The sequence below is a fragment of the Ornithodoros turicata genome, chromosome 1 (genome assembly GCF_037126465.1).
Source record: "Ornithodoros turicata isolate Travis chromosome 1, ASM3712646v1, whole genome shotgun sequence".
Classification (NCBI taxonomy): Eukaryota; Metazoa; Arthropoda; class Arachnida; order Ixodida; family Argasidae; genus Ornithodoros; species Ornithodoros turicata.
This window is the reverse complement of record NC_088201.1, coordinates 194,220,870-194,246,804: the sequence shown is the minus strand read 5'-3', so window position 1 is coordinate 194,246,804 and position 25,935 is coordinate 194,220,870. Positions and strand designations below refer to the sequence as shown.

At 48.1% G+C, this 25,935-nt stretch overlaps 1 protein-coding gene across 1 annotated transcript in view; it reads right to left on the bottom strand.

Annotated features, from left to right (window-relative positions):
- Nucleotides 1–25,935, bottom strand: part of LOC135378915 (uncharacterized) — a 385,731-nt gene that overhangs the window by 105,559 nt on the left and 254,237 nt on the right. Inside the window, exons 13-15 of the mRNA XM_064612080.1 lie at nucleotides 24,765–24,905; nucleotides 8,823–8,876; nucleotides 8,709–8,750 (exon numbers count right to left, since the gene is read on the bottom strand). Of these exons, the coding sequence (XP_064468150.1) occupies nucleotides 8,709–8,750; nucleotides 8,823–8,876; nucleotides 24,765–24,905 (237 nt within the window). The remainder of the gene's footprint in view (nucleotides 1–8,708; nucleotides 8,751–8,822; nucleotides 8,877–24,764; nucleotides 24,906–25,935) is intronic.

Genomic DNA, 25,935 nt, shown 5'->3' with positions numbered 1-25,935 from the left:
CTGATATCGTATTTAAGAATTGCCAATGGGTCCAACTCTGTTTACACTTGCTCTTGTCCATGCTCCACCTTTGTTCCACAGATACCACACTCTACGGTAGCACTGCGGCTGTCAGTCATGAATAGGGAGCGGATTTTTAGGCACTATCATGGGTATCGTTCCAGGCCAACCAACCTTCAGAATCGTATTGTTTTATCTTTCGACTGGACGCAAAGTCGTTAAGTAAAAAAGATGAGCACCCCCTGTAATATAAAGACGACGACAAGGTTGGGACATGGCCGTCGCTTGTATGTGCGAGCTGAGCGCGTGGCTTTGATCATTAAACGTTCTCTCATTCTTGGAGACGGTCGCCTTTCTACCCGCTCGACTACGACATGCTGGCAGCGATCACACGTTAGTGGAACAGCCCAGTTCACGTACTTCGGAATGTCCACCCAAGACTTAGCAACAGCGGCTGGCGAACCTACGGCTACGCCTGCGCCTGCGCCACCTGCGTTCAACCCGTTCGCGGTAGAACTTCCGGACAAGTTCGATTTTCGACAACCGGAGGGGTGGAAGCGCTGGGTGACGAGATGGGAGCTGTACCGGATCATATCGGGCCTGCAGAAACAGGACAGCTCGACACAGGTGAACACGTTCCTGTACGCTATGGGGACCTGGGCAGAAGACGTCCTCGTTTCCATGCGACTAACGGACGAAGTAGCCAACGACTACGACAAGCTCAAGTCAGCCTTCGACAAGTACTTAGTTCCAAGCCGGAACGTGATCTACGAGCGCGCGCACTTCAACCTGCGCTCTCAGTTGGAACACGAAACTGTGGAAGAATTCGTTAAGGAGCTACACCGGCTAGCAGAGTTCTGCGAGTTTGCTTCGCTCAAAGAAGAACTTATTCGAGACAAGCTGGTTGTTGGCCTCCGGGACAGTCGTCTGAGTGAACGGCTACAATTGGATTCCCAACTCACACTGGAGAAAGCGGTGACAATGGCCCGAAACTCTGAGGCTGTGAAGGGCCAGCAGAATCTTCTTCACGGGAACGAACCGCCATCGCAGGCACCGACGTCGAATACCACGCTAGACGTCATCACTTCTGGCAGGCCAGCTTCACACGAGGGACGGCAGTCTGAAGCCCGCCGTCCAGCTCAACGACCGGCACAGCCAAAGTCCGATCCCTGCAAATGGTGTGGGTCGATGCGATTCCACCCGAGGATAGAATGCCCCGCACAGGGGAAAGTCTGTAGCCACTTAGGAAACTGGGCCATTTTGCGTCAGTCTGCCAGACTACACCGGCGCCGAAGCCAGCATCCGGTCGCGGACGGCGTGGTCGCCGGCCCAAGCAATCGCGGAGAGCGCTCGATGAGGTATTCCTCGATGGTCTACAGCATCTCTCATCGTCAGACGCCTGGTTTATTACGGTCCTTGTCAACGGCAGACCAATCAAGTTTAAGGTTGACACCGGAGCAGATGTCACTGCCGTGCCAGAGTCAGCCCTGTATCCAGAGACGCGACGCTCTGCGACACGTCCTACAAAGAGGCTCTACGGCCCCGGCAAGTCCCTGATAAACACTCTGGGTCAAGTACACGTCGACATGAGCGGGAACGGCCAGACGACCAACCAGGAAGTCTTCATCGTCGACGGCTTACAACACGCTCTGCTAGGTCGACCAGCCATCAAGGCCTTAGAGGTTCTCCCTCAACTTCTCGAAATCGGACACGATCACGGACGCGACTGCATTGCGTCAATGTACCCCGAGCTCTTTGGAGGCCTAGGACTGCTGAAGGCAACATACAGCATTCACCTTGTTCCGGGACCGAGGCCTAATGGAGTAACCTATCCAAGACGTGTAGCACTTCCATTGCTACCAAGTGTACAAGCCGAAATACACCGAATGGAAGAGCTGGGCGTAATTCAAAAGGTAGAGCATGCCACGGAATGGTGCGCACCGGGGGTAGTTGTAAGGAAAAAGAACGGCAAGCTACGCATCTGTGTTGATTTCGGCGAGCTCAACAAGCAAGTCGTCCGTGAGCGCGTGATCATGCCGACGGTAGAAGAGAACCTCAGCAAAATCACGGAAGCTAAGGTGTTCAGCAAGCTCGACGCCAATGCTGGATATTGGCAAGCCCCCCTATCACGAGAAAGTCGCGAACTGACCACCTTCATCACCCCGTTCGGAAGATACCAGTTTCTTCGTCTGCCATTTGGTATCGCGACTGCCCCGGAATTTTTCCAACGAGAGATGTCACGGATACTTCAAGACCTCGACGGTACTGTGTGCCATATGGATGATGTCTTGATCTACGGGAAAAATCAAGAACAACATGACAGGCGTCTCCATGCAGCGTTGCGTAAACTCTCAGACGGGGGCATCACCCTCAACGAGGAGAAATGCCAGTTCAGTAGGACCAGGATACACTTTCTGGGTCACGTTCTGGACGAACGGGGGATCTATGTTGACCTTGAGAAGACTGAAGCCATACGCAAGATGCGAGCACCTGAGTCTGCTTCTGAGCTACGGTCGTTCTTCGGGATGCTTACGCACTTGATGAAGTTCCTTCCGGGGTTGGCCGAAAAGACGAAAGTACTTCGTGAACTCCTTTCTTCGGATGCCGCTTGGTACTGGGGTCCACAGCACGAGCAATCGTTCCAACAGATCAAGAAGGAACTCACAACCAGTCCCGTTCTGGCGTACTACTCTCCGTTGCGACCACACACCTTGTCCGTGGACGCGTCGTCCTACGGCCTCGGAGCGGTGCTGCTCCAGGAGGAAACTGACGGTCGACGTCATCCAGTTGCGTATGCGTCGAGGCTCCTGACTCCGACTGAGCAACGGTATGCACAGGTAGAGAAAGAAGCTCTTGGGGTGACGTGGACATGCGAAAAGTTTCGTATGTACGTCCTGGGCCTTCGCTTTCAAGTGGAGTCTGACCACAAACCCCTCGTGCAAATCTTTAACACCAAGAGGCTCGACGACCTCACTCCGCGCCTACAACGTTTGCGTATGCGGACTCTGGAATACGACTTCTCTGTGACGTTCGTACCGGGGAAGCAGCTATACACAGCGGATGTCCTGTCAAGAAATCCACTTTCGCGCACCGACGACGTTTGCGGCAACTTGGAGTCTGTAGTGGCAGAATACGAAATCCTCACCGTCGAGTTTTTACCTGCTTCTCACACCATGCTGTCACGCATAGGGGACGCCCTGAAGAAAGATGCGACCCTTCATCAAGTCATGGAGTACTGTGAGACACAGTGGCCAGAGGTCAGTACTCTTCCAGAAGACGTACGGAAATACGTCAGCGTGGCTGACGAACTTTCGGTGGTACGGGGACTTCTGCTTCGAGGCTCCCGCTTAGTCGTACCACCAGTCCTCAGAAACGAAGTTCTTGAGCGTTTGCACACGGGACACCAGGGAATAACCAGGTGCAGAGCAAGGGCCCGTGAATCGACATGGTGGCCTGGCATCAGCAATCACCTGCAGGACTACATCCAGAGGTGTCCGACCTGCCAATCACACAGGGCACCTGGGACGGAGCCGCTGCTGCAGACCCCTCTCCCAGAGCGTCCGTGGCAAGTGATAGGGATGGACATTTTCAACGCCAAATGTAAAAATTACCTGGTAGTAGTAAACTATTTCTCGAAGTTTTTCGAGGTTGTCAGGCTGAAGACTACCACGACAGCCGACGTCATCTCTGAATTGGCACCAATGTTCGCACGCTATGGAATTCCAGATATCGTCCGTTCGGACAACGGCCCGCAGTTTACTTCGGCGGAATTCCTACGGTTCTTGGTCACCCAGGGGCCAAACCTGTGACGTCAAGTCCACACTTTCCGCAAAGTAACGGACAGGCGGAACGCACAGTACAAACGACTAAGGCTCTCCTGTCCAAAGCTCCAGATATTGACAGAGCGCTCCTGGCGCATCGGAGTACACCAGGGGCATGTGGCTACTCTCCGGCAGAGCTCCTCATGGGTCGACGTCTCAAGACCAACGTTCCAGTCAATCCAGCTTCACTTGTTCCACCATGGCCCCAGGTTCGAAAGTACCGGAGGCGGTACAAGAAGCTCCAACGCTCCCAGGCGCAGGGGTACGATAGCCGACATCGCGCAACGGAGCGACCTCAACTAAAACCAGGAACAGCGGTTCGCATCCTAGCTGGCGCTGCTGCGCACGGCACCGTGATCGGACATGCGGATACACCAAGATCGTACATGGTCAGGACCGAAACTGGCCTAGCAAGACGGACCCGAACACACCTGCAGGAGACAACTCCCACGGGAGATGCCTCCATACATGCCGAAAGAACGTCAGGACAACCGGCAGTGACAAGGGGACAAAACAGCGGACAGTCAGTGACCCAAACCAGATCAGGGCGAGTGGAGAAAAAACCAGAACGTTACGGGCATGGGGACTGTTCGTAAGTTCGTGTAAATATGTTTTGTGGTGTGCTGTTTAAAAAGGGGAGGTGTAATATAAAGACGACGACAAGGTTGGGACATGGTCGTCGCTTGTATGTGCGAGCTGAGCGCGTGGCTTTGACCATTAAACGTTCTCTCGTTCTTGGAGACGGTCGCCTTTCTACCCGCTCGACTACGACACCCCCTTTCTCCGCTTATCGGGAAACAAACTGATATCATACACGGCGACGATTGGCGACACGGCTTGCTATGCAGGAAAAAGCGCCACATGTAACTGGCTAAAAATCCGCTCACTAGTGTTAACACGATAACGCGCCTTTTATATAAAGCCCTCGGACACATAATCACGCCGTTCCAATCCAACGTAATGAAAAACGCTAAAACCCCTAAAATGAGTCAATGGAGCTGAGTTGGGAGCTAAAATGAGTCAATCCAACTACGATGATGCGCCGTTCGCTGCTAAACGTGTATTGCCGTCTGCTGACTCGTAATCAATAATTTCACTTAAATGACTTAAACTAATGCAGCAGTCTTGGGGCCCTATCCTCGTCAAAAGTAATCGACCTCGATTACTTTACGTCACAAGCTGTAGGGCGGGTCTGCCACGAAATACTCCGCCCATAAATCCCGCCCGTTTCAATTGAAATTTATACCTAGTTTTCCTTCGCAGCCTCTCGGCCCTAATCTCGGACCGTGACCCTACGTCATTTTGACGTAACAATGACGTAAAAGATTAGTTTCAAAGCTGAAAAGTAATGTAGCGAAAGAGGGTCGATTACTTTGAGCGGCGATGGGTTTCGTGATGGGTCCGCATGTGCATTTCCGTTTATTGTGTTGTATAAAGTCTGTATGTGCTCGTCACAACAAAAAATTGCTATCTTTCTTCGTTTTTGTTTGATAATGATAGAAAAGCACCGCGTAACACCGTTTCTCTGCGCCGATCGCGGCATCGTATGCGTGAAAGTGGCGTGCTTTTCGAAGCGTCGTCCGAGCCGTACGTCGTACAATCAATGTTATTGCAACGTAGCGGTGTGCACGCAAAAAACTCATCGATCAAAGTTCACTGTTTGTTGAGTAAAACTATCAACGCTCATTTGCGGTATCATTACTACCCCCACAGCTCACGAGAAAAGAAGCATATTGAAATGCGAATTATCATTTCGCATATCGAGCACACGAACACACAGAAAAATATAAAGAAAAGCTCATAAATAAAGCTAAAGATTTAAAGCACGAACCGATTTCTCATAAACGCATTCACGGCTCGCGCCACACTGTCCGTTCGACCCTTTGCAATGATCCTTCGCGCTTTCATCGTTTTGTTGCCTGCCATCAGAGCCATCTCACGGGCACATACCGGATTATAAATGCAAAGTACAATCACGGTGTCACATAAACATTGCCGTCTTGCACAACTGTATGTCAAGAAAAATGACAAACAGCAAAAAAGGAAATTACGAGCGTGCTTTTCCGCGCATTTTCCACGAAATTCAGTTTTACGCCGGTAGAGTTGTCTGTTTCCGACACCTAAGCACCGAAGCAACAAGGCAGGGCGGGCAGATCACAGGTGTGGCCTTCGGATTCTCAGGAGGAAACTACGATAAGGTGGGTCGCTTTCCAAAATAACACGTGGGGCGATTGGTTGATAGAAGGTGTCAACCACTTTTAATATTCACGCCTTTTTCGATTGTGCACCAATGAGAGAAGAAATTTCAAGTAACCGAGGTAGATTACTTTGACCAGGATAGGGCCCCTGGTTGACTGTTATATTCCTGCCGATAATCTGCGAACAACCCGGTCGATTAGTGAACTACCGCGACGTGAGTTACATGCTGGGGCTCTCAACCCAACCCTGTAATTCATGCTTATGGGTTATCGTAACCACTACTAATCCAGTGTTTCAATCTTTCACAATCATGAACGACCGCCTTCTTGTCAACTTGAAGCACGTACCACAAAAATGGAAGTGCGCTTTAACCTACCTGTTGTGCTTCATTCCCACCCGTGGCCCCCGAACAGGTTCCTGAACCCAAAGGTTAAAAAAAACCCGTTCGAACCATTATAGTTGCCTTCCGAAGCTGAACCAGAACGGAATCATTGTCATCGAACCTAAACCCAAAGCGAACCGATATACGTTTCGGTTCGACTCTCTGGGTACAGCATCATGTAATCATCTGTGTTTCAATCATGTAACCCAACCGTTCTCCCAGAGACCACTGAAAATATTACCGATTCGATGGTACAAGTGTCTTTTAGCTACGAGGGAATACTGCATCTGTTAGAAAATATTGATGTTAAAAAAGCAGTGGGACCTGATGAGATATCGCCAGTCATTATGAAACGTTGTGCGAGCGTAATTGCATCATATCTTGTCATTTTGTATAGTAAGTCTTTGCGTGACCATGCTATGCCCAGTGAATGGAAATTAGCAAATGTTGTCCCTATTTTTAAGGCTGGCATCAGACATGATGTTGCTAACTATCGTCCAGTTTCTCTTCTATCTGTGTCCTCCAAGATAATTGAACATATAATTTTTTCGAGTATTATCAAGCATTTTAGTGATCACGATTATTTTTTTAAAGCTCAGCATGGTTTTCGACAAGCTTACTCATGTACCACGCAACTAACAGAATTTTACCATGACTTAGTTTCGTCCTATGATAACTCTGTTCAATCGGATGTTTTTTTTTTTACTTTAAGAAAGCATTCGATATGGTATCGCACGCTTATATATTGCACAAACTTTCTTATTTAGGTATTGATAGAGACGTTTTCCTGTGGCTTAAGGGCTAAGACAGAGTACAATGCGTAGTAATCCAAGGCCAAAAGTCTTCGAAGTGTCATGTGCGCTCAGGAGTCCCACAGGGTTCAGTTCTGAGACCTTTACTATTTTTAATTTTTATTAATGATATTGCATTCTCTGTTAATTCCAAAATTAGGTTATTTGCTGATGACTGCGTATTATATAGGGAAATTAAAACTGCTTCGGATGCGCAAATACTTCAAGATGACATAAATGGCATTGTTTTGGTGCGAGAAGTGGGGTATGAAGTTAAACATAAACAAATGCAAAGCAAGAAATGTTACAAGAAAAAAGAGTAAGATTCCGTTCTGTTATAAGTTGTGCTCTTCCAACCTAGCAATAGTTTCGGAGTATAAGTATTTAGGTGTTATTTTTAGAGATGACCTCAAATGGAACTCGCATGTAGGCTATGTTTCTGCAAAAGCTATAAAAATGCTTCATTTTGTTTATCGCAACATCAGGCAGGCTAATTTCAAGGCTAAAAGCGATTCTTATACTACAATGATCAGGCCGATTTTAGAATACTCCTGTACAGTATGGGATCCTCACGAAGTTACATTGATTCAAAAACTTGAAAGGGTCCAAAACATAGCTGCAAGAATGGTATTCAACTGTATGGGTGCCCGAAATAGTGTGACTGAATTAAAGGCAAAGTTGGGGTGGGATACCTTATCACTGAGAAGAAGGCAACTGCGACTTAAGTTTTTGGGTGATATCGTAAATGACAGGACTGGTATTTCTAAGGATTTGTATCTGAGCCCTCCTGCATTGATCTCACCAAGATTAGACCACCACAGGAAGTTGAGGCCCTATCATTGTAAAACAGACGCTTTTAAGCATTCATTTTTTCCGAAAACTATATACGACTGGAATTACAGTGTAGAGGAAAGCTCACAGACTCTCCTCGTTCATACACATACAAAAGACATATTTTTACTTTTACTAATGCAAAGAGTACTGATTGGGCTAATGAAAACTGTGTTCGGCAGTGAAGGGTATCAGTTTTATTTTGGTTTTCTCAGTTTTGACGCGTTTTATATTGCTGTGATTGCTGTAATGTTATGTTCATGTTCATTTGCTTGTTTTTGTACCCCCGCTACTCTATGCCGCAAGTGATGTAGCGTAACAAGCATAAATAAAAAAAAAAGCATATACCTCGTAGCTGCTGTGGAATATTCACGCTTTGTTGACTCTGGGATTTTAATCAGCGCAGGTGTTGTTTCCGATTGCGATGATTCCTGTGCACTTTTAAAGGTGGGGAAATCTTGCACTGTTCGTCTCTATTCTTTAACCGGAAAATGATGTCTGTTTAATGCTCAGTCACGTTATGACTACCTAATGACTAGATATGAGAAAAAATGCGTTGAGAAGAGACTTCTATCCATGTTGCGATTATTGCTTTATCCTGTCGTCGTTTTCGCCTCGACCAAGTGAAATGGGCTCATTGTTGTAGTAGTAGTAATAATAATAGTAATAATAATATTCTTATACTTCGCTGAGCTGTTCTTTACACTGGTCACTGTCCCGTGCTATCTGCAATAATAAAGTGTTAGTGACAACCAGAAACCCTATGCAATATATGCGTGCAGAATTACACAGACACACCTTTTCAGCTTCTCCAAGTGCGCTGTCAATGGCTCTGTAGGAAGTGTCCATCATCTGCAGCAGTTAAACAGAAACATTTGGCAGTTTTAGCTCCTTAGGCACCGCTGAGCGATCGAGCAAGAGCACAACGTTCAGGCAGGAACATATCTTACTGAGGGAGGCTCCCGTCCGTATAATGCAAAGCTAAGCGGTGCGTTCGCGGGGTTGCGAACGCGACCTATATGCAGCCGTGTTCGCACACATGAAGGCAAGCACGTCCTTGTATCATAAAACATTGTCAATATATTGTCCTAATATACTGTGGAAATCAATCAGAAATAAAAGACAGCAGTTTATTTCCTCAATTCGAAAAGCCTTTATAGTAAACCGTAAAAGGAATTGCTGACAAAAGAGCCACTGTTTTATTATGGTATCCGAAATCGACTCACCTTCCAGGGATAACACGGGAGTTGTTATGTCATTGTATTGTTTGCACGTCATTTTCTTTTTTTTTTTTTTTTTTACTCCGCGTCGGCATTTGTTCCTTACAGGTATCTCCTTTTTTTGCGCAAAACCATTCTAGAAATACCCACCATGTATATTTGTGCGCTACAGTCATGGGGTAAAGGACGATCGAGAAACTGATAGCTGTGTGCTTAGAAACGGCTATATGACTAGCGGCGATGCTTTCCGGACTTAGCTTGAGTCGCAACGAGGCTAGCGGAACGTTGATGGAAATTTGATGCCTCCGATACCCTCTTCAAAATGGTAGTAATCATACAAACCGAGTGTATAGCATGCGCCCTTAAAGAAGGGTTCCTCTCGGGACAGTAGCGGCAGCTCTGAAATTTGCGCATACAATGATAATTCACACATATCAGCAGTCTTCTTGTGAATTTGTAGCGCCCTCGCTGGCAAGATTTGATTTGATTTAGGTTTTTCTGGCGCATTAGCTACTAAGGCCATAATGAGCCAAATACTAGTGTAAGTTTTATCTGGGTAAAATTTGTGTATTTATTAAAACAGTGTTAAGTGCTGGGTTAGTAATTAAAATCACAGATCCTTTAAAAACCCGGTATCTCTAAAAGACATATAGATATTGTCAAAAGGTATGATACTTTCATCGCCCACCAAAAACGCCGGGTGGAGTGGTAATAAGTTTCTATATATAATAAAACAAAATGACGTTCACGAAGATGCTCATATGCTGCGCATAGAATGAGGATATGGAGGATTGAGAGTTGTTCCCCACAGTGGTTGCATTCAGGAGGGTCTTCTTCCCGTAAGAGATATCCATGTGTTAAGTATGTGTGTCCCAAGCGGAGCCGACAAGATAGCACCTCATGCAGTCGATTGGATGCAGATGGAGGAGGGCCTCTCTTGGCTTTTATAGTATGTAATTTGTTGCTTGTCTGTTGGTCCCGAAACGTTTGCCAGTGTCCGTTAATGCTGCTTTTTAAACATAGCCTGAGATCTTTCGATTGAATGTCGAACAGCGTTATGTCAGGGCAGCAACACCTGCTCGATCGGCCTTTTCGTTTCCGGGTATCCCAACGTGGCTGGGTACCCAGCAGAACAGTAACCGATAAGCCCTGTTAGCTATAGTGCTTGCTAGGCTCCTTGCACGATGAACAATGGGGTGTTTTGTGCAATGAATGCTACAGATAGTATGTAAGGAACTCAAAGAATCTGTGTATATGACTGATGATTTTATATGATTTTGTAAAATATAGTTGAGGGCTAAAATAATGGCGTACATTTCCGCTGTGAAAACAGACACAGTGGCTTTCAAACGATGCGACCTTGTAGCTGTGCCAGTGACCATAGCGCACGATACCCCGGAAACAGTCTTTGAGCCATCAGTGTACAACTCTACATGGCTGCCAAAGCTATCCTTTAGCACCTCAAATTCCTGCTGCAGTACGGTGTTAGCAGTATCACGTTTGTTGTACCTGGAAAGGGACATGTTGCAATTTGGAGGGGGCTGCCAAGGAGAGATTTTCTTAGTTGTCTCAAGAATGATAGAGTTGTATTCTGGAAAGCCATAGTGTTCGACTGCTTGTGACATTATAATGCTAAAAGAAGGCACGGCTGAAGGTCTGTTGAAGAAAAGCTGTCTGAATTGTGTATCTTTCACACATTGATACGGTGGGTTCTCGGGGTGACCCCTGATTCTGAGTGCATATGAAGCAGCAAGGTAAAACCTACGTTGCTGTAAAGACCACTGATTTGATTCTATGTAGAGACTTTGTATCGGAGAAGTTCTGAAAGCTCCGAAAACTAAACGCAGTCCTTGGTGGTGTACTGGATCGAAGGATTTTGAGTGTAGATGGCCGTGCTGAACAGTACACAGCACATCCATAATCCAATTTGGAAAGAACAGTGGAGACATAGATCTTCTTGAGTGTGTCACGATATGCTCCCCAGGACCGGTGAGAAAGCACCTTTAGAAGATTTAGAGATTTAATGGCTTTACCTTGAGGTGTTTGAGGTGAGGAAGGAAAGTCATTTTCCGGTCAAATTTTTTCCGGCCCAAGGAATTTATGCTCATGCTTTACGTTACGTTTACGCATGGGTGCCCATTTTAAGTGTTGGTTCGGGAAACACCCCGCGTACCCTAGAGAACGAGACACAGACTGTCTTTTCTGGAGAAAACTTAGAACCACTTTCGTGCGACCATTTGACCAACTTGTTTATTGTGAGTTGGAGTTGACGTTCGCACCTAGCAACGCTCGAAGAGGAACAAGAAATTTGAACGTCATCAACATAAGTGAATATCTGACTGAAGGAGGAATGGCACTTGTTATGGAGTTCATCTTTACAATGAAAAGAGTCACACTTAGGACGGATCCTTGCGGTACACCGTTCTCCTGTATGAATGGGCGAGAAAGTGTCGATCCAACCTGGACCCGAAATAAGCGTCCTTGAAGGAAATTGGCAATGCAGCGAAACACGCGGTGCGGTTATTCACAGAGTGCGCAGATCCTGCAGAATACCATACCGCCAGGAAGTGTCGTAAGCCTTTTCGATGTCGAAAAATACGGACACACAGTGCTGCCTTCAGAGGAATGCTTCCTTGATGGCAGTCTCTAGCCGCAGTAGGATATCTGTTGTCGAGCACGCAGCTCTGAAGCCACTCTGGAATTTATCTAGGCATTTATTTGCTTCAAGGAAATACATCAGGCGATCATTCACCATGCGCTCAGAAGTTTTCCCTAGACTACTTGTGAACGCTATGGGTCGATAGCTGGAGGGGTTTGACGAGTCTTTTCTAGGTTTTAGTAATGGAACGACGGTTGCCACCTTCCAGCCAGACGGAAGACAACCCTCTCGCCAGACAAGATTAAAGAATTCAAGAAGGGATCCTAAAGATGTGGACGATAAATGCTGGATCATGGAGTAGGTAACGCGATCAGGACCTGGTGCTGTAACTTTGCTGGATGACAGAGCCCTTTGTAGCTCAGTCATTGTAAAGAATGAATTGTATGGATACCGCCTTCGCCTGGAATAGTCTGTTTCTCAGCCGATGATTTTATTTTCAAAAAGTCACTGCTGTAGTGAGCTGAGCTGGATACATGTTGCATATGCTCCCCAAGAGCATTGGCCTGCTCTTCCAAACTCTGACAAACTACGCCATTTACCTCCAATAATGGGACAGAGAAACTTCTGTAATCCCCTTTGATTTTCCTTAGCCTGTCCCATATAAGTTTTGAGGGGGTGTTACAATTTAAAGACGATAGAAAACTTTCCCAAGATTCTTTCTTTGCCTGTCTTCGTGTCCAGCGCGCTTTTACACGTGCTTTCCTGAATGCAACTAAGTTTGCAGTTGTGGGGTGCTGTTTTCCTCTGTGTCCGGTGGTGTGCTTGTGTGTGCTTCGGTCTCTGTGTGTTTGGTGGCCATTTGTGGTTTTCCTTTGACTGTTGCTGTGAAAGATTTCTCAAAGAAGTATGACGATACATTTTTTCTTGCTTCCGGATAACTGATGTTTTGTGTGATCTTGACGTGTAGAATCCCCTTTCTTTACTTCCACTTTGGACAGGATCTTGAGTATGAGGGGTGTTCACCGGAGCAATTGACGCACCGGTCGGCCCCCTTGCATTCCTTTGTGTCGTGGCCTGCCTGACCACATCTCGCACAACAGGGAGAACCCCGGCATGCGTCAGCAGCATGCCCGCATCTGTTGCAGCGGAAACAGCGCAATGGATTCTGTATGTATGGCCGCACATCTACCCTACTTTTAACTTCTCAGGTAAGTTGGGCTTATCAAACGTCAATACAGTGTTCCTCGTGGTGATATATTTACCATTCTTACGGATTTTAAATTTTTCGCACGTCGATAACACCCTGGTCCTTTAAGTTTTCTAGCATTTCTTCCACAGGCACGTCAATCAGTTCTGATACTGCGATGACGCCCCTGCAAGTGTTCAGTGTTTTGCGCAAGGAAGCTGAAATCTTTTTACCCATCATCTCATTTGTGTTTAGAATGCGTTCACAGTCTATTTCGTTGGTGCATTTTACGAGAAGATCGCCAGATCTGATGCGTTTGATTTCAGTAATGTTCTTGGACAGTGATGCCACCGCTTTCTCGATGAAAAAGGATGACATCTTTCCCAGTGGTGTGCTTTTCTCTTTCTCTGTATCTGAAGAAGAAAGTACAATGTATTTTGAAGTGAACGGTTTTGTTACAGTCCTTAAGGCTTCGGTCCGTGGACGCTTTGCGGCCACGATCTCAGTAGAAGAAGAATATTTACCCATGTAAGTTGATCATGAGTATTCCAAGAAAGTCACCCGTATTTCATACTCATACATACGCGAAGGTCCCGGAGTTTGACAACCCATCAGCCGGGGCTTTACCAAGACCCCGACTGCCACGGTTCAAGGCTTCTACCCTTCACCTTTCATCCCCTCGGCACGGTACGGATAACACCTTGGTACTGGGCGCTGGGGTCCGTGGTGGCGCCACTCACCAAACACCAGCCGAAGCCGATGCCCCCTGCGGGGCCGGTGGCAAGAGCCCAAAGAGGACGACGAATAAACCAGTGTGCCTCAGTTTCATTCATGGCAGCCGCTCCGCACGGACCCTTGTTCTGCCCAGCTGATTCCCCATATTTCGTGATTCGAACTCAGCGCACCTTATCAGGAGGCCTCAGTACCCCCAGACCGCTCGCGGAAACAGAGTTAGCGCTCCCGATGGAGATGCTGATATGGTACCGTCCACTCCGACAAATTACCACGACTACGACCTTCCGACTTCCGTCGTTTTCGATTAAGAATCCAAAGACCTGGTTTCGACGGTTCGAAGCACTCTTCCAGGCCTGCTGCGTCCAGAGTCAGATGACCAAATATTGCGAAGTGCTGCCCATTATCCCTCGAAGCTGATCGACTTTCGTCCATACAGCCTGACAACGCTTATGATACGTTCAAGTCTGCCATTGTTTCACAAACGGCGATTTCGCAGAGAGCGAGGATTCAGCAACTCTTTACCACTGAGGAGCTTGGTGACCGCCGTCTGTCGCAGCTACTACATCGCATGAGGCAGGTCCTGGGAGATCGATCCGACGACTACCCCGCCATCCTCAGCGAGCTCTTATTCGACCGCCTTCCACAATATGTGAGACTCATCTTGGCTGGGAACGATGACGTAACCAGGGAGCGTTTGACTGACCTCGCCAACTGCATCACAGATTTCGCTTCAGGAGGACGGTAACACAGCAGCGGCACTTTTTGCAACTTTTAGCAACTTTTCGCCATTGGGACGGGAGTACCAGCCTTCGCATTGCATTCTGGGATGCTCCTGTCGAACATGTGACCGCTCGCGTGACCCCAAGATCATGCCCAAGCCAGCTCCCAAAACAGACGACGGGTGTCGTAATTGATTTGCAGTTCGGATATCTCGATTGTGATGAACGACGCGCGTCCAGTTTTATTTGTGTGTGTTCGGAGATCTAATCTTGGTTTATCCTTCCACTACAAAACCGGTCACGGTCTGCAGGACTAGCATGCAGAAATTGACGCAATGGTGCTCACATTTTAAGAGTAAATGACTTTGGAAGCGCATAAAAGCACGGAAACCGCCGCGAGCAACAAAACGTACTAGCTCATGGCGTTGCTAAACCGAAACATTAGAAAGGATCACGTGGTAGATAGGAAGTAATTGCGGTTTTGACAGCAGCGACCGCCAGAGGGGTCCCATGGAAATATGTTGTAAACGGCCGCCTTATGTGTTTCCTTCCTGCATTCTCCAGTCTGTCTGTCAACGGTGCGTTCCTCTGCAGCAGCGCCAGCTCCTGCAGCCAGCTACATTGTTCGCCTGATTGTCTTCAATTCATCTCCCGAACAGCACGAACAATATGAACAGCAGCTCTGAAGTCGACTCCAGGAAAACGGCCTTGTTGTCAATGGAAAAAAAAATGCACGTTCGGAGTGTCAAAGCTTGAATTCGCCGGCTGTCACCTGTCCGTCAGCCATCATGGATTTCCCCAGGTCAACTACAATTAGTCAGCTTCCTTGGCCTTGTCAACTTCCACCGCCGTCTTATGTCCAACTGCGCAGCCACCTTTCGGCCTCGCATGTTGGGGATAGTGTTGAAGTTCAGGAGATGCGCTCTCATAGGAATAATCTCTTGGCCAACGACCTACTCGATTTGTACTCTCTTCCTTTACGACTGGCAGAATGCGCTGTTCGTCCTCCAACTGTCGCAGTCCCGAATCTCTGATCTGCCCACTGCACATGTACCTTAAAAGAGATTTGGCCACTTTCGCATCCTACACATCCTGCAGCAAGTTGAGGCGACGCGCACTTATAAGACGAATCATCATTACTAACATCTCTCTTTTGTTATGATTCGTCGACTTTCCTGATGTGACGGAATTTCAGCACCTGTTAGTCCACCGCCCTATCTCTCACTATTATAACTGTCTTGCAAGGCAAAGTCACGAATTATAATCAGTGTCATCTATCACTTGCCATTTTGTACCAGGAAAGTCATGCTCCTTTCCTTTACGGCATGCCGCATGGAAACTAAAGCATATCGCCATATCAGTAGTTTTACTTCAGTCAGTTTAGTTTACAAGGCGGATCACACTGAGCACATTATTTGCGATAACATTCGCCAGTCCCTATCGCCTGCTTCCCAGTCCAAAACATATGTGGTAAAATTGGCTTAGCGAAGCTCCTGACGCTTGACTTACGACAGCACAATACTGCCTAGAAAAGACGCAACCAAGAAATAGACAACAAATGTGCGGAACTTTGTTACGTCGGGTGTTCAGTGTTCTTTTTTTTTAGTTCGGACCTGGGAACGGTGGTTGTCAGCACATCCCTCGGTAAGCTGCTATTATTTTAATTTCTTTGACTAATAGCTTTGGCAGTTCGCATTCTTGAATCATGAAGGACGGATAATACAGTGCAGCGCATTGAACTAGAGCGGCTCGTTACACTAATGGGGACGCGATCCCGGCTAAAATCATTCCAACATACACGATAAGTAGACTACTACAGTTTTTACACGAACACGACTGTGTATTATTATCTCGTTCGAGGCTGAGCATTCATAGTGCTCGCGACGCTTTCATCAGAATAGTTCGCTTAGAAGAGGAGTAGGCTTTAGGAAGCGCGTTGTGTGTTGTGTCGATATCACTAGCCATCCGGCAGCGCGGAACGTCCATAGTTAAATAGAGAAAGCTACTATAATTCAATTCCAGGCCTTATTATCCAGTTGCATATCTCGTTTCTAAAGGGCGAAACTTTTCGTTCGTTATGAACGATCAAGAAACTCAAAAAATTCCTGATACCTTCTATGCGCACACCTACCATACAATAAAAATAATAATAATTTTGTTTGGCCCAACATTGGACCCAGTGTACTGGGGAAAAAGCTACACTGGGTAGCTTGACGAGTCCGAGACCCTGCGCCTCACACAGCGGAGCATACAAATGCATGTAGAAAGTACGTACAAATGACATTCAAACGCGAAGAACAGAAACGGAAACAACATATGAATACATTTCGATACCATGCGTGAATAGTTAACACTGCAGGGGTATATTTACAACTATTAATTTGAGAATGACAGTAATACCAAATATGGCAAGAATGGAAATACAGTAATGACAAGAATGGGTAACAGGGAAGGTAAGGTAACAACAGGTAAGGTAACAAGAATGGGTAAGTACTGTGGAAACCTACGTTTCCACAACTGGCGCCCAACGTTTGGGGTTCGAGCTCGTCTGTTCCGTGGCGGGGAACACACGGCACTGTTTGTAGTTTTTCACTAGTTTATAGTACTTAGTAGTCGCGAGACTTTATTGCTGTTAGTTTTTTTGCTGTGTGTTCTTGCGTGTGTTTGTTTTTCTTTGAGTTTTTCAGCTCCCACCCGGTGGACGAGCCCTCGGAGCTGATGGCTGACAAGGCGAAGGTGCCCGCGCCGCAGTCAGACGCCATCGCAACGCAGAACTCCTGTCACGCATGACGGAGTTGTGCTCGTTGGTGGTTCAACGCCTGGATGCCGGGTCGGTTTCGCCGCCGCAGGCACAAGCACCTCTACGACTCAACTTACCGGTGCCTACCTTCTCAGGTTACACCGATAAGAAGTCTGTTGCCGATTTCCTGGATGACCTCACCGCCTACCAGACGGGTACGGGAATTTCGGACGAAGTCCTAATCCAACGCATCCTGCAGGTTGCTTTGGTCGGAGACGCCGCCCGCTGGCTTCGGTTGCAATCGGAGTTTACGTCCTTGCAGGACTTCCAGGAGCGGTTCAAAAACGAATTTCTCCCCCCGGATTACGAATACCGTGTCCTAGAGGAATTACATAAGCGTACTCAACATCCTGAGGAAAGCTTATCTGAATTCGTTCGGGCATTGCAGGATCTGTACAGCAGAGCGGATCCCACTGCTACGGAAGAGCAGCGCGTCGCACGGGCGATCCGTCAGTGCCACCCGCGCTTCCGGCCCTACTTAAGAGCCCATCGCTTTAAAACCCTTGAGGCGTTGGCCCAGGAGGCTCGTTCAATACAAGGAGACCTCCTGGCAGAGCTTCAATACCGGCCCCCTCCGCCCCCGGAGCTAGCGTTGGAACCGCGCTGCGCGTTGTCGGGAGGAGCCGTCTCGGTCGAACGCCTGCATGCAACAGGTTTGGGTGACAGCCCCCGTAATTCATACAATGCGGAGTCATCCCACCGAGCCCTAGATCTCTTCCTCTATGACCAGAGGACGATCCCCGCAGGAACGAGCCTTAACAGACCCGTCCCGCCTCGAAGTCGCGGTCAACCTGGCCTTTCAGCTAGCGAAACCCCACGGCAGCGGGAGCGGCATCATCCTGCGCCCCCGCAGCCAAGAGCGCCCAACGGCTGTTGGAATTGCGGCAGCCCTGACCATTTTCGTCGGGAATGCCCGCGACAAAGACCGAACACTCGTAATGTGCCATCGGGAAACGGTCGCAGCCGGCGTCCATGAATGCTCGCTCAACGACGTCGGCAAGTTGCGAAAAAAGCGAGCAGACGGTTACTATCCGTGGCCTTGATCAGTCAAAAACTAGCTTTGCAAGCGGTAAGATAACGCAAAGAGATGCTATGGCTCCTCTTGCTTTTTCTGTCCGATAAGGAACCAAACATCGCCGTTCGAATTTTGGGTAAAGATTACATCGCCCTTATCGACACGGGAGCTACGCTTTCCCTTATCGGGGATAGTGTTTACGAGCATTGCGTATCACGGCATGTGGAATTGCAATCCACAGATGTCACTCTTTGTCTTGCTTCCAATGACGCCGTTCCAGCACAGGCTGCAGTTGTGCTCTGGGTACGTTTGGATGGGAGATGACGAAAGCAGCGCTTCGTGCACCTTCCTGGCCTGGCAGTTCCTGTTATCCTGGGCAGAGACTTCATCATCCGGCAGAAGTTGGTGCTGGACCTGCCCAATGGAGGATACGTGTACCACGGCTCGTCGGGGTTTTTCCGCTTCGCCGCAGCACTGGAACACTGCACAGCACAGTAAGCTGTGGCAGCGTCCGTTGAAACGTCTGGGCTGCCGACTGTCTTGGGTTCATTCCATGGTTCCGAGGAGCAACGCCGTCAGCTTGAACAAGTACTGCGGCAGTTTGACGGAATCTTTACCGAAAAACCGGGTAAGTCGTCTGTGTTACAGCATAGCATAGACACCGGTAACGCTAGACCCTGGCGTTGTAATCCGAGACCATTGAGTGTGCATAAGCGTGCTTTATTAGACGCTGCTCTTGACGAAATGCTCCAAATCGGTGCAGTTCAAAGGTCTCAGAGCCCTTGGGCATTTCCTGTTGTTCTGGCTCCTAAACGAGATGATACGGCTAGGTTATGCGTCGACTACCGTCGATTTAACGCAGTAACTGTAAGGGATTCTTACCCCTTCCCGTCCATTGAGTCAATCTTGTATTTCCTGGGCAATGCAACTGTGTTTTCAACGCTTGATTGTAGTAGAGGATTTTTGCAAATCCAAGTTGCCCCGGAGGCTGTCCCAGAAACAGCCTTTACGTGTCATAGAGGTTTGTTTGAATTTGTAGAATGCCTTTCGGTCTGTTCAATTCACCCGCCACTTTCCAGCGGTTGATGGATACAGTGTTGGGAGATGCGAAGTACAATTTCGCAATGGCATACATGGATGATGTCGTAGTGTTTTCTAGAAATTTTCAGGAACACTTGGAACACCTCTCAATCCTCCTTGCAAGGATGAACGAAGCGGGCATAACGATCAACCCCCGCAAGGTGCAGCTGGCATCGTCTAGGATCAGCCTTCTCGGCTATGTGGTGGACAGAGGGACCATCCGTCCTAACAACAAGCTAAAGGCGATCACGCACTTTCCGGTTCCCGGTAACGTCAAAGCCTTGCAGCGCTTCCTAGGTATGGGTGGTTTTTACAGTCAATTCATTCCTAATTGTGCGAGCTAGCGCAGCCGCTTAACCAGTTGTTGCGCAAGGACACGCGCTGGAATTGGGGAGAAGAGCAGGAACGATCATTTCGAGCTCTATCACAAGCAATCGCTGATACGGCTAGGCTTTATCTGCCCGACCTTAACAGACCATTTGTTGTGCAAACAGATGCAAGCGATTATGGTGTTGGCGCAGTTCTCTTGCAGGAGCATGACGCTATTCTTTGTCCAGTGGCTTTTGCAAGTCGCACGCTGAATCCGGCAGAACGGAACTACTCCGTGACGAAAAAGGAGTGCTTGGCGATCATCTTCGCTTTCAGGAAGTTCGACCTTTACCTGGACGGCAGTACCTTCACTGTCCAGACTGACCACCAGGCACTTTCTTGGCTGCAGCGGCTCCATAACCCGTCTGGACGACTTGCCAGGTGGGCCCTGATGCTACAAGGCTACTCCTTCACCGTGGATTACAGGCGGGGCTCAACGAACGTGGTAGCAGACGCACTGTCCCGCGCGCCTCTACCGGAGGGGGAAGAGGAAGGCACCGAGGCGCCTTCTCAACTTCTGGCAGCAGCACAGGTGGCACGAGACGTAGCTCATAGACGCTCAGAGAGCGGACGGCCTTTGTCAGCGGGTGTCGCAGTGGATAGCTGAGCAAGACTCGGCGGACACCGGAACGACTGACGAACGGCACGACTCCTATCTGCTGGGCGAGGATGGCATCCTGTTCAGATACATACCCCAGGCGGATGAGGACGACGGCTCATCCTCGTTCAGAGTCGTGGTGCCACGGAAGTTTCGTAAGTCTTTCATACGTTACTTTCATGACTCGGCCTTGGCAGGTCACAGCAGCGGCAGGAAAACTTATGAAAAGTTATGTCGTGTTGCGACATGGCCAGGAATGAGGCAGGATGTAACAAAGTATGTTCGTACTTGTCCCGTATGCCAGAGAGCGAAACCTCGTGGGGGTTTACCCCCTGGGCGCTTACAGCCTGTTCAGAGCAATAGACCCTGGCAGATAGTTGCTTGTGATGTGATGGGACCATTTCCCCGTAGTCCTAGAGGTAACCAGTATTTGTTCGTGGTTACTGATCATTTCACGAAATGGGTTGAGCTGTTTCCTCTCAGGACACTGACTTCCCAGAGAGTGTGGGAAAAGTTACTCGACACCTTTTGCCGGTTCGGGTTTCCCGCACAGCTGATCACCGACAACGCAACCTACTTTACAAGTAAGGTGTTCTTAGATTCTTGCGCTGTCTTAGGCATTCAGCATAAGAAGACTTCCCCGTATCACCCTCAGGCTAACATTACCGAACGTGTTAATCGGAACCTGAAAATGATGTTGGTTGCTTTTACTAGCCAGCACCACCGTGGTTGGGATCTTCGCCTGGCCGAGCTGGCATTCGCTACACGGACGACGGTCAATAGGTCTACCGGATTCACCCCGGCGTTCCTGAACTTGGGACGAGAGGCCTCCTTTCCAGTGGAGAATGCTCTGGGCCTCCGGGATGGTGCTACGCGGCCTCCTTATTCAAGGTTTGCTGAGGACCTCTGCCCAACGTTGGGCGCCAGTTGTGGAAACCTAAGTTCCCACAACCTCGGGGCGTCAGCCCTCTGTTCCGTGCGCGAGGAAGCAAGCAGCACAACCAGAAATTCAAGCAAACATACCAGGCTTATTGGCAAGAATGGCAGGGCCACACTCTCAGCAGCTACGCCACAACGACAATCATCCCATCCCTTCTTCCGCACCGCTTTTAACCCGAAAGGGAACGCCCCCCACAGTCCCGACCGGTTCCCACCAGTGTCGCCACCTTCCGCCTGACGGTGGAACCACTGCGATGTGGTTTCCACAGTACAGTAATATGGGGTAAGTGGTTACGCACCAAGCAAAAGGAGTTTGATATTTTGGACGCTTGTGTACCCAAAATCCATATCCTTATATTTGTTTAATAGTGTGGGTAGGGTGTACGATGTTAACTGTGTACCGTTGTTCGTACGCGGTTTTCTAACGTGCCAGGGTAAGGGGGCCCGGAATGTACATGTATTAGTGTCATTCCTCACAAGTGCAACTAGATTGCAGAAATGGGCATTGTTCTGAAGGTAGGCGCGGCTGTATGTCACACTCAAACGATACTCATACATATCGGGCATTTTAGTGAGGGAAATGTCAATAATATTCCGCATTTACGATCGCACGAACTGCCTTTTTCTGTACAAGAAACAAGGCATGTATGTTCCTTTTACTTGACGTACCCCATATTTGATGGAAATATTGAATATGAGACAAGAACAATGAATTATATAATGTTAGTTCAACCTGCATAGGTAGATAATAATGCCTATACAAGATTCCAACCATTGCAGAAATTTAGGTTGTACGTGTTGGTAGTGGTAATCCCAAGACATAGTGTCGGAAAAATATACGCCTAAGACTTTGAAGTTACTCACGATCTCTATACACTTGGAGCTAATAGAAAGTTGAGCGTCCCAATCTACCCGTTTGTTAGTGGGTCGGAATATCATAGCTTTTGTCTTGTTGTTATAATATAACATATAATAACATATAATAATCATATAATAACAATAACATATAATATAACATCATGTACTAACCATCAAATTGCCCTGTAGCGTGAAGTACATAGTAAACTTAACCATATGATATCTAGACGACGCAAGATTTTCTGCTTTTACATTAGGTTCGTACTGTTGTTACTGTTAAATATGCCGAATGAAGAAAAATGCCCTCAAGTTCACATAGAAATTACAGAAATCGCAATATATCGTCCACCTTGACACAGTATAACACACCGGAACGCTTGCGTGCAACGAGGCGGGATACATTGCCTACATTGATTCATAATCAGGAGACCTACATCATACAGGCAGATAACGTACTGCTCGCGACACGGTTGTCTGAGATCCTCAGCGGTCCCCTGTCGCCAGCGCCGCGGTCGAAGTATACCAATACTGGCTTCGGGGTAATGCCGCGTTCAGCCGGCACCTATAGGGACTAGGGAGCCTCCATGTGCGTCCCCTTTTCAGGGAGGTGACAACTCCGTCGTCTGCTACGAGCGCCGGCATCTTGACTCCCACATCGCATTGGGCGTCAGCGGCGGGGTTGCGTTTTTCTCGATTTTTCGCGACAGGAAGGGGGTAAAAGCAGAATGAAGGATACTAGCGTAGCAAAACTGTCATATATGCTAGTAGAGCTGGTCATGGGTTGTAAAATATGTTGTTAATGCATTGTAACGTTTGTCTAAACTCGTCACTGCACCTGCACACACGGTCGCGTCTCGACCAGCGAATGACAATAGTAAATATGGGAATGTGTATAGACAGCAGAAATATGTTAATTGCAAGCAGATTTAATTATAACATCTCATTCAAGTACAACGCCAGCTGCCGTTGTGCTTGAAAACGACGGTTTTACTGACATGCTCCTGTCGCAACTGCACCCTTAATCGCAGTTGTACAAATTTGCCCACGATTACATGACATAGTTCTTCTTTGTGTTGGTTACGGAAGATTATTGTCCACGTTATTATGAATAAAAGACGAATGCCTCTTCACATTTGTACGAAGAAACGTGTAGCACATTTCTCACGCGGCCCGAACTATACCGAAGATCCATTGCACCACGTAGTGTTCACGAAAGGTTGTTGTGGCTTTGCGGAGATTTAACGCAATTTAATTTACTTTAACGTAAATGACCACTGAGCTACCAGAATACACGGTACACACTGCACGCTGCAAAGGTGCTTGCTTACCTCGCACACGCACCAGCTCCTTGTTGCTTCCCATTCTGCTCTCTTTACTTGCGCGAGCGAAACATCTTTCCGCTTTTTTAGATGCTGGGAAGCGATACAAAAGCCCACCTTTCCGAGAGTGATTGGCACACTTGGGCACACAGCACCCTGGCATTTCGCTGCACGACGAGCAACGCGCTCTGCAGTTCTCTACGCACGCTTGTCTTCGTCCACCAACGAATGTATTTGCTCAATCAAGTAGGAACTACTCAAACAAGAGCGGACGCCGGTTCGCGACCTAGCTCTTTAGGCGACAGATCAACGACCCCATGACAGCCATACGGAGATGAACTGAGTCCTAGCAGTGGTTCATAGAAATAGAGAAAAGAAAAAAAGAGCTCTTTCATGCGTAAATTCCGATGCAAAAGAACTGTGACCCGAACGCGGTACACGCAGAAAAAAATCTCTGGAACTTTGGTATCCCCCCCCCCCCCCCCCCCGAGAAAATGACTCGTGGAACGACCAATTTCAGCAGTCATAAGGAAGTTCTGACACGCTTGTTGCACGCTGGATTTAAAATTCCGGAGGGATGAGTTGCGATATTTGTTCCCAAAACGTACAATTACGCTAAGACACCAAAGACATGCAATCACTTGCGTGTGTATGTGCCGGATGGCCGCTCGAACGCGCAAAATGCACAGCCGGCAATGGGCAGCGCGTAGCAAGTTGGGAGTCAAAATGCGCGCTCCGCGGAAGGGCGAGGAGGAAAGGCGGCGTTGGCACGGTTAAAGGGTGTCTCCTCCCTGAAAAGCGGAGAAGCCGCAGCCACCCATGGAGGCTCCCTAATAGGGACAGATAACCGCCGCATATCCGGGCATCGTCTGCTTGCGACAGAGTATGTGTGTGTGTGTGTGTGTGTGAGAGAGAGAGATAGCGGCCTTCCCTCTGAGACTGTATTGGTATAGTTCCTCCGGGTGCGACACCGCAAACAGGTTACCGCCAGCCACAGGCGGCACATTTCAGACAACCGTGTCGCGAGCAGTACATACGGACGCACGGAAGCTGTAGAAGGAGACACTTGAAAACGGCACTCTAACCGTTGGGCAGCCAACATAAAAAAAGGACGACACGAGGAGTGCCCCATTCATGTTGTCACCTTTTGTGTGTTTGCTGCCCGTCCCTGTCCTGTGTTATGACCTTCGGCGACATATCCTGTACTGCGACCCCCCGAGGATGATGCCGCCCTGGTTGGATAGCCCTCTCGACCCCCTTACAGAGGGCCTTCATCATTGCGCCTCACCTGACCATGACCTACCTGATGAATCTGGTCCGGAAAAGTACTACTATTTCCCACTAGCTCAGTGGCGTTCTGCAACAGATGGTTGGGATTCAGCTGACTTCTTGCTGCTTTCAGAAGATCACGTACGCTTTCGGTGGACTTTCTCTGCAGCAACCTCTGCAATGTGCAATCAATTTTTCATTTGATTCTCGTACGTCAGACAGTACAAAATGACAAGATGACTTAGCAGTAGACATATCACAATGCATTTGATTCACCTATACAAGTGCACTTTCGGCTTTTGAGCACTGAGGTAGTCACACCGTGTGAAGGGCATACTACTCTGGTTGTGTCAAACGTAATAAACCTCACTCCAAACCAAACTATTCCAAAGCCTACTGCTCGCTTCACTCCTCATGCCGGTACAAGTTCTCCCTAAGCTGACACGCTAAGGTGCTCGACAATGTCGAAATTAGTAGCGGTTACGAGCGCGTTTTCTGGAGAATAGAAACTGCTCTCTTGTCACGTAAAACATATGGCATATAAACATGTCCTATAAACCTTGTCGTCCCCTCTGGGTCATATCTTTCTTAGCTCGTCCACATGCAAGCCATTCCAATGCATGCGAAAGCCGCGTGTCCTTTTATTTGTTGGCATGTTCTTTTCTCCACACTGCATCACTGCAGGTGTCCCCAAAGAAGCACACAGTTGTGCAGTGCGCGTGTACGGGAAATTACGCATGCTCTGTCGCGATTAGATGGATCGAAAACGGGAGACGCATCAAACCGCAAAGAGGATGGCGATGTTCGTATGGTATATACGTACTCCCTACTCGTAGACTCACGCAAATGTGATAAATGAACCATAAAACAACCACCATAGCGTGCCATAGGTAAACAGAGACCACTTTTCAAAACGTTTATTTTCCTGCTTGATATCTTACAAGGAATAGCAGTGAACAAGTATCGCAGTTCGCTCTGTCGAGAGCAGACGAATTTTTCGCAGTGAATAAGGCTCATTGTCAGTGGACCGGAGAGTCAAACCGAACCTGAACCCGAACGGAAAATCGTTATTAACCGTTGTTTTTTACCGAACCGAAACTGAACCGAATCGGAACAGTCGACGCCATCTTGGAGCTGAACTGGAACTGAACCGTTAAAAAAATACAAGTAACCGGTTCAAATAACGGTTCATACGGAACAGAGGG